At 39.9% G+C, this 13,280-nt stretch overlaps 2 protein-coding genes across 13 annotated transcripts in view; one reads left to right on the top strand and one right to left on the bottom strand.

Moving 5' to 3' along the window:
* The window catches only part of ACACA (acetyl-CoA carboxylase alpha), a 294,702-nt gene extending 293,220 nt beyond the window's left edge, over positions 1-1,482 (bottom strand). Inside the window, exons 1-2 of the mRNA XM_073879472.1 lie at positions 1,262-1,482; positions 967-1,095 (exon numbers count right to left, since the gene is read on the bottom strand). Of these exons, the coding sequence (XP_073735573.1) occupies positions 967-1,004 (38 nt within the window). The 5' untranslated portion in view covers positions 1,005-1,095; positions 1,262-1,482. The remainder of the gene's footprint in view (positions 1-966; positions 1,096-1,261) is intronic.
* Positions 1,483-2,358: 876 nt separating this feature from the next.
* Positions 2,359-13,280, top strand: part of TADA2A (transcriptional adaptor 2A) — a 48,985-nt gene continuing 38,063 nt past the window's right edge. For 9 of the 12 annotated variants that reach the window (XR_012374447.1, XM_073879483.1, XM_073879485.1 and 6 more), the window contains exons 1-4: positions 2,359-2,498; positions 4,361-4,489; positions 10,321-10,427; positions 11,851-11,910. Coding sequence is in view for 11 of the 12 variants with exons in the window: in XM_073879483.1 (XP_073735584.1) it covers positions 4,465-4,489; positions 10,321-10,427; positions 11,851-11,910 (192 nt within the window). In the remaining variant the exon portion in view is untranslated. Of the gene's footprint in view, positions 2,534-2,641; positions 2,746-4,360; positions 4,490-9,420; positions 9,525-10,320; positions 10,428-11,850; positions 11,911-13,280 lie in introns of those variants that run through there. The other 3 variants (XM_073879481.1, XM_073879482.1, XM_073879484.1) reach the window with 3 other exon arrangements.

Genomic DNA, 13,280 nt, shown 5'->3' with positions numbered 1-13,280 from the left:
GCTGTACTGCAGCCACACTGGTCTCCTTGCTGCTTCTCCAACAGACCAAGCAAGTCCCTATCTCAGGGCCATTGCAACTGCTGCTCCTCTTCTAGTTTCCCTCTGGAAATCCACGTGCTGCCCCCCTTAATGATTAGGTTTCTACTTATGTGCTCTTTCAATTAAGAGGCCTTCCTTGTCTACCTCATCTAAAAGACCGTGCCCACATCACTCTTATCCCTTTATTCTGATTTATTTTTCTCCCATAAAACTTGCCACATTACCAGGCACTACCTGTTATTTAGTAATATGTGTATTGTTTCTTGTCAATCTCCCCCACTATTATGTGAGGCAGAGACTGTTTTGTTCGCTGCTGAGTTCTCAGCACCTAGAACAGGGTCTGCTCCTTAAATATTTGTTGGCTAAATGACTAAATAGATTTTCAGGATACATCAAATGTAAAACTACACTATAATAGATCTATTGACACGATGCATAGGAAAATATCTGGAAGAGTATACCAAAATGTTAACTGTTTATTTAACACAGTGGGAGCTGGTGTGAATTTTCGCTTCTGTGAATTTTCTGATTATTTTTTAGGACGAATTTGTAGCATTCATATACTAAAAGATGAATCAAGAGGCCACACCAGAAAATGCAAATGAATTTAAAGAGAAGTTGGGCAAATTTATGAAAGACAGACTTCTAAATAGATGTAAGAGCATAATCGTGCAGATTACCACGGCTTGAATCCCCTTCCCAGCACTTTCTAGCCGTGTGTTCCCAAGTTATTTATAAGCCAGTCTAAATGTCTTCACCTGCAAAATGGGGATAATAATAGTGCCTACCTCATAAGGTTGTTTTTGAAGATTAAATGACACCATGGATGCCACCTCTTTTGTAACAATGCCTGGCATGCAATAAATACTCGACAAATGGTAGCTATTATAATAATGAGTAGTAGTAATAAGAGATGTTGGGACATACCTAGCCCTCAAGATTGACATCAGAGTGGACCACCACATCCTCTCATCATTGCGCCTCAGTCTGGGCCCCTGAAGCCCAAAGAGGGGATGGTTCTTTCCAAAGAAGAGAATTTCGACGTTCCAGAAGCACCTGAATAAAACGTACCCTGTTTACCCTTACACCATTCAGTCTGGTTAATCCGCGAGCAGCGCTGCAAGAGCCGCTCGGCCTCAGCTGCCTTCGCGTCAACAGGGGCGGGGGTCGTGGGAATGTTAGGAACACAAAAGCAGGACAGCACCGGCCCGCTCCACCTCACCGCACTCTGGAGCGGCTCGAACGGCGGCGCCACGCACCGGCAAGCCTCTGGCGCCCGGCAACGCGCCTCACGCAAAAGGGACTGCTGCCCGGACTCAAGTCAGGCAAGCTGCTCAGTCCGCCCTAACCTCCCGGGCCTCTGCCAGAGAACCGCGGCGGCCGCGCGGCGAGGCCGAGGCGCGGGCCGAGCGGAGGGCTGGGGCGGCTGGGGCGGCGGCGGCGGCGGCGGCGACGGGGCCGCGAGGGCCTGGGCGGGGCGGAGGCGGCGCGCGCGCGCGCCTATGTCACTCGAGAGCGAGCACGTACCCCCGGGGGCGAGCGCGGCTGGCGGCTCCTTGGCGCGGAGCAGGGGTACTCGGCGAGGTGAGGCACGAGGCGCTGCGGGGCGGGTGGCGGCGGGGCGCGAGCCCCTCTAGCGGCCGAGGGGGTGGCGGGTGCGGCGAGGGGCGGCGGGGACGGGGGCGGGCTGCGGGCCCCGGCGGCGAGGGGGGAAACGCGACGGGCGGGCTTGCGGAGCCGGGCCACGCCGTGCTTGGGGGAGGGCGGTGCGGGCTCGGCCTGACTGGTCGGCCCCGCCCCGCGGCGTGCCTGGCGCGCCCCGCCCCTTGCGCCCCCTGGGCGGCCCTGCCCTGCCAGAGCCTCGGGATTCCTATTCGTGCCGTGGCGCGCGTAATTACGCTGGGAACAGCCGCTCTGTGTCGGGCACCTGACCGACGTTACATTTCGAGTTTTCAAGTAGGCCTTACACACTAGGTAGTTCAGCTCCATTTTGAGGCCGACTGAGGCTCAGGTAGAATGACTTGCGCAAGATCAAACAGCTTAAGGAACAAAGTGAGGAGCTCCGCCTTGTCTGCAAAACTCCAAACCCTGCACCTGTACTCTACACCACAGAATGCCATTCTTCGCGGTGCCTGCCTTCTACCTCCCAGTGACTTTGAATTTGGTAGATGTTAATTTGGAGCTACCCCCCACCCTTTTATGGATGTCAGTGTCAGAAATGTCTCTTGTGAGAAAAAAGGAGAGGAAAAAAGAAAATTCTGCTTTTTGCAATATTGTGCTTATGACGTGGAGTGTTTACGTATTCTTTACTTGACCATCTCTATTAACCTTTGTTGAAGGCCGCTGCTGTTCACTACCTTTAAGACATTGTGCAAGTAGCAGTCTTTCAGAGCTTCCTTTCTTCTTTGAAAAAGCAGCATGCTTGAAGGTTGTGAGGATTCAGAGATAATCCACATACAGTGAGTGGTACCCCAGTACCTGGCATATGAGAAAAGTCAGTAAATGTTGGCCATTATTTTATTACTGAGTGCATAATACCTCTTGCTAAACCCATTTTTCTTCAAGACTAACTCTTCCTGGGACCAGAGTAGAGCAAGAACCACCCTATCCCAGCCCACTTCAAAAAAGACAAGTTTATTGACAGCCATGTTATCTGAATGTCATACAGACTTAAGGATGAATTATACCCCAAGCTCAGCATACCAGGTGAAAGAAGTCACTCCAGGAGAACTAAAGATGAATTAACCTGTTGTAAAACTAACATTTGTCCATTACGTTTGGTTTATTGAGTTCTTTCTCTGTGTTTGGCACTTTGAAGTGTACAGATGTGTATTGGATAGTAGTCCCTGCTTTCATTTAGTCTACAAATGGGAAAAAAATATGCATTCAGAAGTAATCCCTCAAAAAGTAGAATGGTTTGCCAGAAAAGAGATAGCTAAGAAGCTGTAGGACTATAGAAGGAGAGATGTTTTCTTGACTTAGGGTGAAGTATGATTTCATTTCTGCCTTCAAGAAAATACTTTGTACATTGTTCAAACATTAAGTATTTATTCAAAGAGAAAGTGAACAAATGTATGTCATAATAGACAGGGTTCCTTGGTTTTTCATAATAGAAAGTCATTCATATTAAAGAATTATTAGAAAGATAGACAAATGAGAAAAAATCTAAACAGTTGGGCCACGCTTGGGGATGGGGATCTCAATAGCCAGAGCTCTGGACCAAATTCTTTGATTAGTGAATGACTGGGCCCCATTTGACGTCTGTCCTTGTATGTCTTACTCAAGATTGAGATTTTCATAAGAGATCTGGTGGCTTTAGCTGTCGGGGTGGGGTTTAGAGTATTGTGATTGGTAACCCCACCAGAACCATATGAAATGTGGGTGAGTCAGTGTCCCAATGGAAAGAGGATTAAGGAGAGAAATGATACTGGGTAGAGAAAAACAATAGTTGTTTATTAGAGATATGTACCTTTTATAGAGGGCTTACCAAGGGCCAGCCACCACGGTGCATTATTTATTTATTTATTTATTTATTTATTTATTTATTTATTAAAGATTTTATTTATTTATTTGAGAGAGCGAGAATGAGAGAGAGAGAGAGCACATGAGAGGGGGGAGGGTCAGAGGGAGAAGCAGACTCCCTGCTGAGCAGGGAGCCCGATGCGGGACTCGATCCCGGGACTCCAGGATCATGACCTGAGCCGAAGGCAGTCGCTCAACCAACTGAGCCACCCAGGCGCCCACGGTGCATTATTTATATGGATTTTGGTATTTAGTCTTCACAATAACTGTAGGAGGTAGATACTGTTTCTCATACCCACTTTACAGAGGGGGACACAGGCTTATAAAGACAAAATAATTGGGGAGCCTAGCTGGCTCAGTCAGAAGAGCATATAACTCTTGATCTCAGGGTCATGGGTTCGAGCTCCACATTGGGTGTAGAGATTACTTAAATAAATAAAACAGGGGTGCCTGGGTGGCTCAGTCGGTTAAGTCTCCAACTCTTGATTTTGGCTCAGGTCATGATCTCGGGGTCGTGGGATCAAGCCCTGTGTCAGGCTCCGTGATCAGTGGGGAGTCTACTTGAGATTTCTCTCTCTCCCTCCCTCAACTCTTGCATGCACTTTCTCTCTCTCTCTCTCAAATAATTCTTTAAAAAAAAAAAAAAACCCTTAAAACAAAATTTTAAAAAAAGATAAAATAATTTGCTTAGCATTACAAAGCTAGGATGTGGTAGAATTGAGTACATTGCATTGTCTTCTCTGCATCTTGTCCTTTTGAATTATTTTCTGATCCATATGCCACTTTTGTTTGTTCATAGGGAGTCATCAAGCTTTGGTGTATGTGTTGACCAGTTCTGACATCTCCTTGAAGGAGTGCCGCATTGAGGAAGATCAAAACAAGATTGTTTGCAAATTTTAGGGAATGGACCGTTTGGGTTCCTTTAGCAGTAAGTATAGTGGGAATAAGACCCAGGTGAATATTAACGGCAAACTCAAGTGGAAGTTGATCAAAGAAGAAAAATAAGCACTTTGAAGTTAAACAAAGCCCTGCGAATCTGATCCTAAAGGAAAAAGAGTATCAAATCAAAATAAAATTAACCAATACTTATTGATTGCCCACTAAACACATGACACAATCGTATCACCCTAGGTCTTGTAAGAAAACTATGCTCAGGCATATGATTAACCTGCAGTTAGACTTAAGAAAGTAGTTGGATTTCTCTTTAGATTCGGTAATATATTTTAGATGCCTTGATAAAAAATAATGTCAGTGGTAGAATAAAAGACATGCTTCTCTTCCCCCTCCCCTTTTAGGGGGAACTTGTGTTCTAAGAGTGAACCACAGTATAATAATAATGCAGAAAATTATGGTGCGTGTGTGAAATAAATTCAGGCAGCCACAGCTGTGGAGAAAAAAATACACTACCTTTTCTTTGTTTCTGATGATAAGAGGTTTGGCAGAAATAGAAATTCTGTCGTTAGATGTTAGTAGTGTCCCAATGAGAAGAAACAGAAAGGCACTTTTGAGGTATTGTTTCCTTTTCAGCAATATCTTAAAGGACCTCTTATTTACTCTCTCATCACACCTATATATGTATAAATTTAGGACAGAATGAAGGCTTCAAACACATCTAATTCAAATCTCTCATTTTACACATGAAGAAAACCTAAATGGATTTTCCTTATGCTGGAAGTGTAAACAAACCATTCCCGTTCCCTTTTTAAAATACGAAAATAAATAAATAAAATATTTTAAAACTTTTTATTTGGAATAATTTCAAACTTAACAGGAAAGTTGGAAGAATAAGTATTGTACAAAGAATCCGCATACACTGTTAACTTCTTACTCCATTTGCATGTATTCTGTTTCTCTATGAATATACATTATATACATTCTATGTAATATATACACTGTATGTAATATGTATTTATATGTTATAGTATGTTTAGGTAGATATAGATACCCCCCCTTTTTTTTTCAGAATTATTTAAGGGTAAGGGACATATATCATGGCCCTTTACCCCAAGCACGTTAGTGTTTATTTCCTAAGAATAGGGATATTCTATTACATAACTTCAGTAGGGTTATCAACTAGTAAATTAAACATCCATAAAATATTTTTATCCAGTCTACCATCTAGTTCATTCAGTTTTGTAAGCTGACTCAATTGTCCTTCATGGTGTTTTTTTTCCTTCTAATACAGGACACAGTCAGGAGTCGGTCTTACATTAATGCTATGTTTCTTTAGCTTCCTTTAAACTGTTCCATAGCGTTTGTCTTTAGTGACATTCACGCTTTTGAAGAAGACAGGCCCTTCCTCCCTCCCCTTTTTTAAAATTGAGGTTTCTTGTTTTGGGTTTGTTCTTGCTCTACACCTCATTGGTGATAATGGTTTTGAAAACCCAATCATAGTGTCTCTTTGAGTTCTCCACTGTATAATTTGTATTTTTCCCTTGGGTATAATAAACAACCCATAGGGAGACACTTTGAGGCCATGAAGTATCCCACTCCTCATCAAAATTTCTCCCTAGATTTAACATCCATTATGATTTTTCCTTGATCCAATCTTCACTATCATGCAAAATGACTTTTTTATGAATCCAGCACTCTCCACGTTTGCTAGTTAGCACTTAGATAATTATATATGTAATCATACAATTGTATTTATTACATGTAACATACGATATATATATAATTTCTTGATTATATAATCAAGAGATCTAGCTCCCTTATTTCACTGACATATTTATTGTAAGTGTGGACGTGCAAATTCCTGTTTTTTTTCAAGATTTATAATTCATTATCATACTTAATTATTTTGGCTCTCAGATTGTCCCAGTTTGACCCTTGTGAGCTCCTTCATTCTGGCTCCTACATCCTTAATAACACCCATCACTTTTTTGAGCATCTCCTTACCTTTTGCCTACATGTTCCAGGTGAATCTTACATTTCCTCTGCCCCAGCCCTGGAATCAGCCACTGCTCCAAGGAGCCCTGGTTCCTTTTAAAGAGAACTGATATTAGAGACCAAGATCTGGTCATTGCTACTAGCATGTTTTGTATCTTGGCTCATAGGCCCACAGAGCTATGAAATATATGTGCATATATGCTCTATACCTATACACCAACATACATACCTACTTACCCGTACATACACTTTTAAGAAATCATGAGTTCCCATTGATACCTCCAGTTCATCTGCATAAGCTTTTTTCTTGTTTTCCCCCATTCCTTATTTGTGTGTCCTTTCCTCAGTGAGAACCTTGACATCCAGCATCAGCACATTTACTCATTTGCTCAGTCTTCTAATACATCCAAAATTATGTCAGAATTGCTTTTCACATACCAGTGCATAAAACAGACCTCCTCCAACAAGTTCAGGATTTGTTAGCGTCACCCAAGACTGAAGGTATATTGTTAAATGTCCGTAAGTTATTGAGATTTTTTTTTCCTTTTCAGTGTGGTTACAGTGTTCTTCTGAAAAACTATTAGGTTCATCTGTTCATACTGCTTTTAGTTTTCCCTTTTTATATTTACTAATTCAATTTTTTAAATTTGAGGAACGTAAGTACACTTCCAAAAGTCAAAACTATACAAAAATATATATTTGGAGAATTGTTACTCCTTCCTATGTCTCTTCCACTCCATTCCATTCCCCCTTCCCAACCCCTTGTAGGTATCCAACTTCATTGTTCTCTAGTTTAGCTGTCCTATATTTCTTTTTGCAAAGATAAGCAGACATACATATATTTGTTTGGGGTTTTTCCCCCTCATTTTGTACAGGAAAGATAGCATCCTATGTGTGCTTTTTTTGAAGTTTGGTTTTTTTCACTTAATAGAATCTTCTGGAAATACTGTTTTAGTTTGTAAAGGTTGTTCTCACTCTTTTTTTTATAGTTGCATAGTACTTCATTGTGTGGGTACTCCAGTACTCTCCAGCATTTGGATAACTAGGTAGTATTTTGTAATTCCAAATAATGTTCTAATGTATTCCCATCAGCAGTTTATGAGAATGCCTATTTTTCCACATTCTTACTAAGAAAGCATTATCAAGCTTTTGAATTTTTGTCAGTCTGATGGGTGAGAAGTTATATCTCAGTCTAGCTCTCTCTTAGGAGTGAAGTTGAGTGTCTTTCCATATGTTTAAGGGCCATTTATTTTGTTGTTTTTTTTTCTAATTATCTCTTCATTTTTTTTTTGCAATAGGATTTTTGTTCTTTTTTCCCCTCAATTTTTAAAAGTTCTTTGTATATTGGGGATGTTAGTCCTTTATCTATAATATGTTTTCAAATATTTTCTTCTAGCTTATTTGCCTTTTTATATTGCATATGGTGTTTTTTGCCAAGGAAGTTTTTTGTTTGTTTAGGTAGTCAAATTTATTAACCTTTCATTGCCTTTGGATTTTGAATGATGGTAAAAAAGCCTTTCCTTACTCTTAGGTTATAGAAAAGTTCTAAAATATCTTTGTGAAGGATAGTTTGGCTATGTGTATCAAAAACCCTCTGCACGCTCAATAGTTCTAGTTCTAGAAAAATATATATTCTGAGGAACACAACAGCATTCTTCATAATAGTGAAAAATTGGAAACATAAATGTCCACCAGTAGAGAACTCATTAGATCAGCTGTTTTCAACCTTACGAGATCCCATGTTTTTCTTTTTATAATATTTTTAGAGCCCATTTCCTCTTTGGAAATGAAATACATAGATAACATAACACATCTACACCCATGATGTCAAAGAAACAAATAGTAATGCCCTAACTATAATACAAAGGATAAACAAAAGAGAAAAATGAACTAATGTAATTTATTATAAAATAATGTGTATCTCAATGTTTAGACACGATTTCAGTAGAAGACATAATGACAAGTAGTCAGATGCTTGCACCCATATGTTGAATCACTGTGAAACTTACAACTACAAAAGCACAGTGATTCATGTGTGTTGTATTAGTGACTCAGAAATCCCACAAGCTTGAATAACTCTTGGTAAAGTTCCGAACAAAACAAGATATAATCTCCTGTAGAAGTACATGCAATTGCCTTCCTGGAAAATTAAATATATATTAAAACTGTCAAAAACATTTTGTTTTATAAGTAACATGGAATTAGGTTCTAGGTCAAGTAATTATGAACAGATTTCTCACCAACTTTGAATGTCTGACAGGTCACTTCTTTGTTGTGCAGGAATGTCTTGAGCCTTGTTGGATATCTAGCATCCCTGGTCCTCACCTGCTAAATGCCAGTAGTGCTCTTTAGTTATTGTGGCAGGAAAAAAAAAAAGCATTTCCTCAGATTTTCAAAATGCCTTGCTAGGGGGCAGTTGAAAACTATTAGGTTAGATGATTGACACAATGGAATATTATTCATCCATTAAAAAGAACAAGGAAGATGTAAGCATACTGTCATGAAAGATGTTGACAGTATATTGTCAAGTGAGAAAAAAGCCAATAAACCATACTATATAGTATCACTTTTGTTAAAATATTTACAAATGCATACATTGAAGAAAGGCTGGAACTCAGAATGTTAATAGAGGATGACTTTATGCTTTTGTTGTCTAAAATTTTTAAAACTACAAATTGGGTTACTTTTACAAAATAATTACTTCTTGATGTAAGGGTTTAAAAGCTCTACTTTGGTCAGTAACTGATTTTTTCCTGAGGAAAGAAAAACAAGCTTATATCATTAAAATAAAAGGATGTGAGGAAGAAGTAATTTGGTAAAAATTGTCATCTGACACTTAACATACAACAATTTTTGTTCTTCCATGTCAAAATTTGAAATGGGAGAAGTGGCGTAGTTGCTGTTATATATATTTATTTTGAAGCTATTGTCAGAAGGATTATGTTTCTTTCCCCTGTTATTTTCTTCCAGGTCTTCATTTAGAAACAAATGAACAATAATCATCACTTGAAGGAGGGAAAGGTGCCTTGAAGAGTGTTTCTTGGGCTTTAGGAAGGAAAATGCTATTACAGAATGTGAGAAATCCTGCCTCAGGCTAAGCAGATTAAATTCTTTCATCTACCATCAAAGCCTGTGTTTTCTTAGACCCCTACTGTTCATCACCGAAAACAACTCTAGAGAGGCAGAGTTTGGGGCAACCAGGGACACACATAATCTGCTTTTTTATCACTTTAGACAGTTTAGATTGTAGTTCTTGCCTTAATATTTCAGAGACAATACGATAATGGTCATTGGAACTAGAGGAAGGTGAGCTATGCTCTCTGCTTACCATGGGAGAAAGGGAGCTTTCCTGGGTTTAAATCTTAACTCAGATGTAAAGTAGTGTATCACAAAACATATTTAAAGGAGTTTCTCACCCCAACTTTTTACTATGAAAATTTGCGAACTTACAGAAAATTTGAAAGAACAGTACGGTTGGCCACTACCTGCATTCAACAATCATTACTATTTTGTCAGATTTGCTTCATCTAAAAATATATATGTGTGTTGTGTAAGTATGTAACATTTTCTCTCCTGGAAAAATAACCAGGAGGGAAAGCTTATGTTGGTAAATTTCTCTGCAGGGGTCATATCTACTTAAATGCTATCTATAGTAGTAGATACTACTATAGGAAGAAACAAAGCTGCCTTCAAAGAAAAAGGAACGTGATTTTTTATTTTTCTTATTTAGAAAGAGCTCATCTTGTCTCCATAAGACAAGCTGAGTCTTCCACACAGCTCACCACCTGTGTAGTTATTTGCAGATTTTCACCTTGCACTTTGGTAATCATAACATGTTTTAAAGCTGATAGATTTTTCTTTTTGTTCTAGATGATCCCTCTGATAAGCCACCTTGCCGAGGCTGCTCCTCCTACCTCATGGAGCCTTATATCAAGTGTGCTGAATGTGGGCCACCTCCTTTTTTCCTCTGCTTACAGGTAACTCATTAAGGAGAGGCTTGCCTCTCCTGGCCTAGTTTTATGGATATAGTAAATTCAGAGATGACTATCAAAGGCTCAGAAGAACCATACCTTGTTAAATCTATTCCTTCTACTTGGTCTTTCATTACGCATTTTACCAATGAAAAGTTGGGGAACAGAGCAGATGGATGACACAGACTGTTGAATATTCTATATCTCTGTATCAGCCTAATGCTGAACACTGTTTTTGCCAGTAGATTTAAAGTATTGGGACTACAGGAGTGCCCGGGTGGCTCAGTCAATCGGGTGTCTGCCTTCAGGTCAGGTCATGATCTCGGAGTCCTGGGATCGAGCCCCACATCGGGCTCCCTGCTCGGCAGGGAGCCTGTTTCTCCCTCTCCCACTCCTCCTGCCTGTGTTCTCTCTGTCTCTGTGTCAAATAAATAAAAACCTTCAAAAATAAAGTATTGGGACTATAGGAAACAGAATTGGAGGATTATTCCTTTTTTTTTTTTAAAGATTTTATTTATTTGAGAGAGAGAGAATGGCGGAGAGAGCACATGAGAAGGGGGAGGGTCAGAGGGAGAAGCAGACTCCTTGCTGAGCAGGGAGCCCGATGCGGGACTCGATCCAGGGACTCCAGGATCATGACCTGAGCCAAAGGCAGTCGCTTAACCAACTGAGGCACCCAGGCACCCCCAGGATTATTCCTTTTGATAGCACCTATGATGCTGTTATTGAAGAGTGATCTTTGGGCAGGTGACAAACGAGAGAACAAATCATTCTGTGGATGATGATAGTAATAATACTAATTACAAGTGCTTACTTTGTTGTTGGGCACTATTTTGATTCACTAATTTATGTGAATTAACGTTTAGTTCATCACTATAACCCTATGAAGTAGGTATGATTAGCATCCCCATTTTATAAAGGAAACTCAGGCAAAGAGAGTTTAAGTAATTTGCTCAAGGTCACACAGCAAATACCATATGTTATTGGCTCCAAGATGCTATTGATTATAAGAAGCATCCCAAATTTAGAAATGATAAACGGCTGATGGAAGTTGTAATATACTTTTTATTATAAGATGAATCCTGATTTTGGAGTTTTAAAATAAAAAAATACCTGTCTTAGAATTGCCTAAATACTTAAGTTTGGAGCCAGGATTCAAATTTACTCAGTCTGATTCCAGGGCTTATGCTCTTATCAAAAGAGGCGAAGTCCTAGAAAAAGTCTTTTTTTCAGATTATTTTTTCCTCTGTGAGGGCCACTGAAGAGCTGTGATCAGGTATGTAACCATCCTCTTGCGGCTGCAGACAAGATTAAATGAATTCTTAAAAAGTCATCGTAAGAGTAGAGCACCCCCAAACCATCTTTTATCCTATAAGAAGGCATTTCAAAAAGTAGCTTTTTGGTAACTTACTTTTCCTTTCTCTTGCAGTGTTTCACTCGAGGATTTGAGTACAAGAAACATCAAAGTGATCATACCTATGAGATCATGGTAATGGTGAAGTTGCAGGGAATTTCCATTCATTTGTCAAGTGTTGTACTGGGAATGTCTATTTTTCTTCCTCTCCAAGTATCTCCTTCCCTTTTCTTTCCTCTTCTTCTGAATTAGGTAATCATTTCCTAGTAAGTGTTTTAGGGTTTTATGGACTACTAAGGCATTTAAGTCTAAAAATCATTTTATATACTCTGATTTTTGTTTCAAACTTGGAAGGAATTTGAGGGGCTCCTGGCTGGCTCAGTCAGTAGAGCATGTGACTCTTGACTTCGGGGTTGTGAGTTCAAGCCCCATGTTAGGGGGAGAGTTTACTTTAAAAAAATTCTAAAGATTAAAAAAAAGTACTGAGATTTACTGATGTAAGGATAAGAAGTACACTGTGTTTTAGGTTCACTGATAAACATATAGTAAATGTGTTGTTGCTGTTTTTGGGCTAATGATCTTACTATGTGGTTCATGTGGGCAGTGGTGAAGTTTACGTCTGGCACTCCCTCCTCCTGCCTTGGGGAAATTAGTTACCCTCTGAGAGTGAAGTTATAAAATGAACATTGAGTGAATGATATGATAGACTGGCTTATGGGCCAGAATAAGACTTGGCTGGAACCTGATTGATTATATTGCCACCTCTAAAGAAGGAATGAGAGGCAGATGTTGGTAGTGTCCCTTCCAAGTTCTAGCCAGAGGAATGGGCACTTTGATAAGCCAAAATGAATATCTGGTCTGCTTGGCAGGTGTATAGATCTTTGTCAAGATAGTTTTGTCAGTTATCAGAAAATAATTCACCAAGTAGTTTTCTTACATTTGGCCTCCCATTCAGTTTTTTTTGTTTTTTGTTTTTTTTTTTACAGGAAAGAATACTGGCTGGGCATCTTAACAGTAATAATTTCACATTGTGAATTAATCCATTTATACTTGTATTAGTTTTCTATTGCTTCTATACCAAATTATCAAAAATTAAGTGGCATAAGATAACACAAATTTATTGTCTCACAATTCTGTAGGTCAGAAGACTGTTAGGCTCACCTTGTTTGCTGCAGGTCCCATAATGTGAAAATGAAGGTGTTGCTAGCCTGGGCTTTATCTAGAGGCCCTGGGGGAGAGTCTGCTTCCAGTCTGCTGCTATTCTCATTCAGGTTGTTGAATAATTCCCCACCTTGAGGTTGTAGAACTGATGCCACTCTTCCCTTATTGGCTGTTGGCCAGGACTTGCTCTCAGACTCTTGAGACCTTCCTTTCTCCATGTTCAAAGCTAGCAGTGTCCAGGAGTTCTTGAGGGTGATTGATGAAAAATGCCTGGAGTCTTTTTGACCTCTCCTGTTTCCTCTGTGCTGATCTCCTGCCTGCTTGCTTTCTTTTTCTTTTTCTTT

This window comes from Callorhinus ursinus, unplaced genomic scaffold, assembly GCF_003265705.2.
Source record: "Callorhinus ursinus isolate GAN/ISIS: 27379988/994484 unplaced genomic scaffold, GSC_fseal_2.0 scaffold34, whole genome shotgun sequence".
NCBI classification, from domain to species: Eukaryota; Metazoa; Chordata; class Mammalia; order Carnivora; family Otariidae; genus Callorhinus; species Callorhinus ursinus.
This window is presented reverse-complemented; position numbering and strand designations above follow the sequence as displayed.